At 33.1% G+C, this 1737-nt stretch overlaps 1 protein-coding gene across 1 annotated transcript; it reads right to left on the reverse strand.

Annotated features, from left to right (window-relative positions):
• LOTGIDRAFT_148264 (hypothetical protein) lies at positions 1–1554 on the reverse strand (the record flags this gene model as incomplete). The annotated part of the gene is made up of 4 exons (XM_009065815.1): positions 1–86; positions 543–662; positions 1002–1191; positions 1460–1554. Coding segments are annotated over 4 exons (491 nt in total), but the record flags the coding sequence as incomplete, so codon positions are not given.
• Positions 1555–1737: the final 183 nt, after the last annotated feature.

A 1737-nucleotide genomic window follows, 5' to 3' on the forward strand; every position in this document is an offset into this window, starting at 1 on the left:
ATCTGTCTCATTAGTTTATATTTATAACGATACATTCCAGTCAACTGACCAACGTGAGCAAATACATACTGTAACCCATCAGCTAGCTAGAATAACAAATTCAAATCTCATTAGTATTCAGATTATTTAACATTAACTCTGATAATTGTAGACCACTATAACAATTTGAAATCTAAACATATCTACATACATAATAAGTTTCATCAAAATCAGTTGAAGTGCTTTATACCACAAGAAAGAAACTTCCTCTTGGATATTCTAGAGTGCTACACAGATGGATAAACCATTATATGTACACTAAATAGGATAGAATTTGACATCCTGTTTCTGGTGCATGGTTCATGTACTCTTTCAATAACTAGACACTTTGTCTACATCGATCCCTCATAGTATTTGCATCACTGACAGAGGAAATGACCAGGAATAAAGCCTACCCTTCTTTCTCACTAAACCACTCAAGCTTTTAAAGCATTTTGGTGTTGATATTTTAAGAGAAGTGGGTGTATAAAATGGTCTGTCATAAAAACCCTGGGGTAACGTACCTGATAAGCATCCACATTGCCGAGTCTGTACTGTACATGTCCATCTATTACCAATTTGGTCAGTCTTAATATCTCTCTACACAGATGGAAGGCGTTACCAAATCTTGACTTCTTTCTTTCCTACAATATAATGAATGGAGTTTTACACCCAACTGTCCAATCCATTACTTAAGAAACATTTAGGGGTAGAGATCACATTAAATAACGGAACAGAATTTAATCTCAATCCTGAGTTTTATTATGTACAACGTTTCTACAATTTATATTGTCAGCATCATTATTTTCTATCTCTCATTTCAACTGATACTGACAACATAAATTGTTGAAACGTTGTATATAATAAAACTCAGGAGAAATAAACCATACAATTGTGTTGCGTTATTTAAATAAATTATGGAAACAACGATAATTGGCTAACAGACACAGAAATTTGAGAAGAGTAAAAATCAATGATCTTACCTTAGTGGTCAATGTTTTAACAGGTTTTAAGTTAAAGTTATAATCTAGATGAAGATAATTCAGATTCTTACGATGAATCAACAGATTCAACATATTATATCCTTGGCGACAAACTTGTAACCCAACCTCAACCCAATCTAACTGAGTTGTCTGGAAAAACTTGGTAGCCTTGAACGATCGGAATAAATATCTGAAATAAAAACAGAATCATTATCTGATGAATGAGGACAGGCAATGTCATGTAGTGTGCAATGAGGGATACTTCTACTCATCGGGGTCCAATTCTTAACATTAACATGAGAATTTTATCTTTAGGTAGTTTTAAGCAAAAATCAATATAAGCCTGTATAGTTTTTAATACTATTTATTCTACAAATAAGAAGAACTGTATGTTTTGAATTTGGCCGCGATGAACACCAAATATTTTTGCTCAACTATAAAAGTTAAGAAATACTAACCTTTTCTTCTGGGCTTTAGGAGGTTTATGTTTTAAGGCGTTTATAACAAAATATTTCAACAATTTCTGATAGGAAACTCGAACTTTCACTGGCATACCAGCTGGACAATGTTCACGATACCTATGGAGAAAAGATATTGCTTTGTTTAAGGGGTATACTTAATATTACACTCAATATAGCAATGTAGAGCAATATGTCTAGTCGACTTTAATGGTGAACAAGACCATCGTTCTTCAATTTCTTCCTTTCTTCTTTACCAACACCATGACAACGTAGCA

Source organism: Lottia gigantea (genome assembly GCF_000327385.1).
Source record: "Lottia gigantea unplaced genomic scaffold LOTGIsca_7074, whole genome shotgun sequence".
NCBI lineage: Eukaryota > Metazoa > Mollusca > Gastropoda > Lottiidae > Lottia > Lottia gigantea.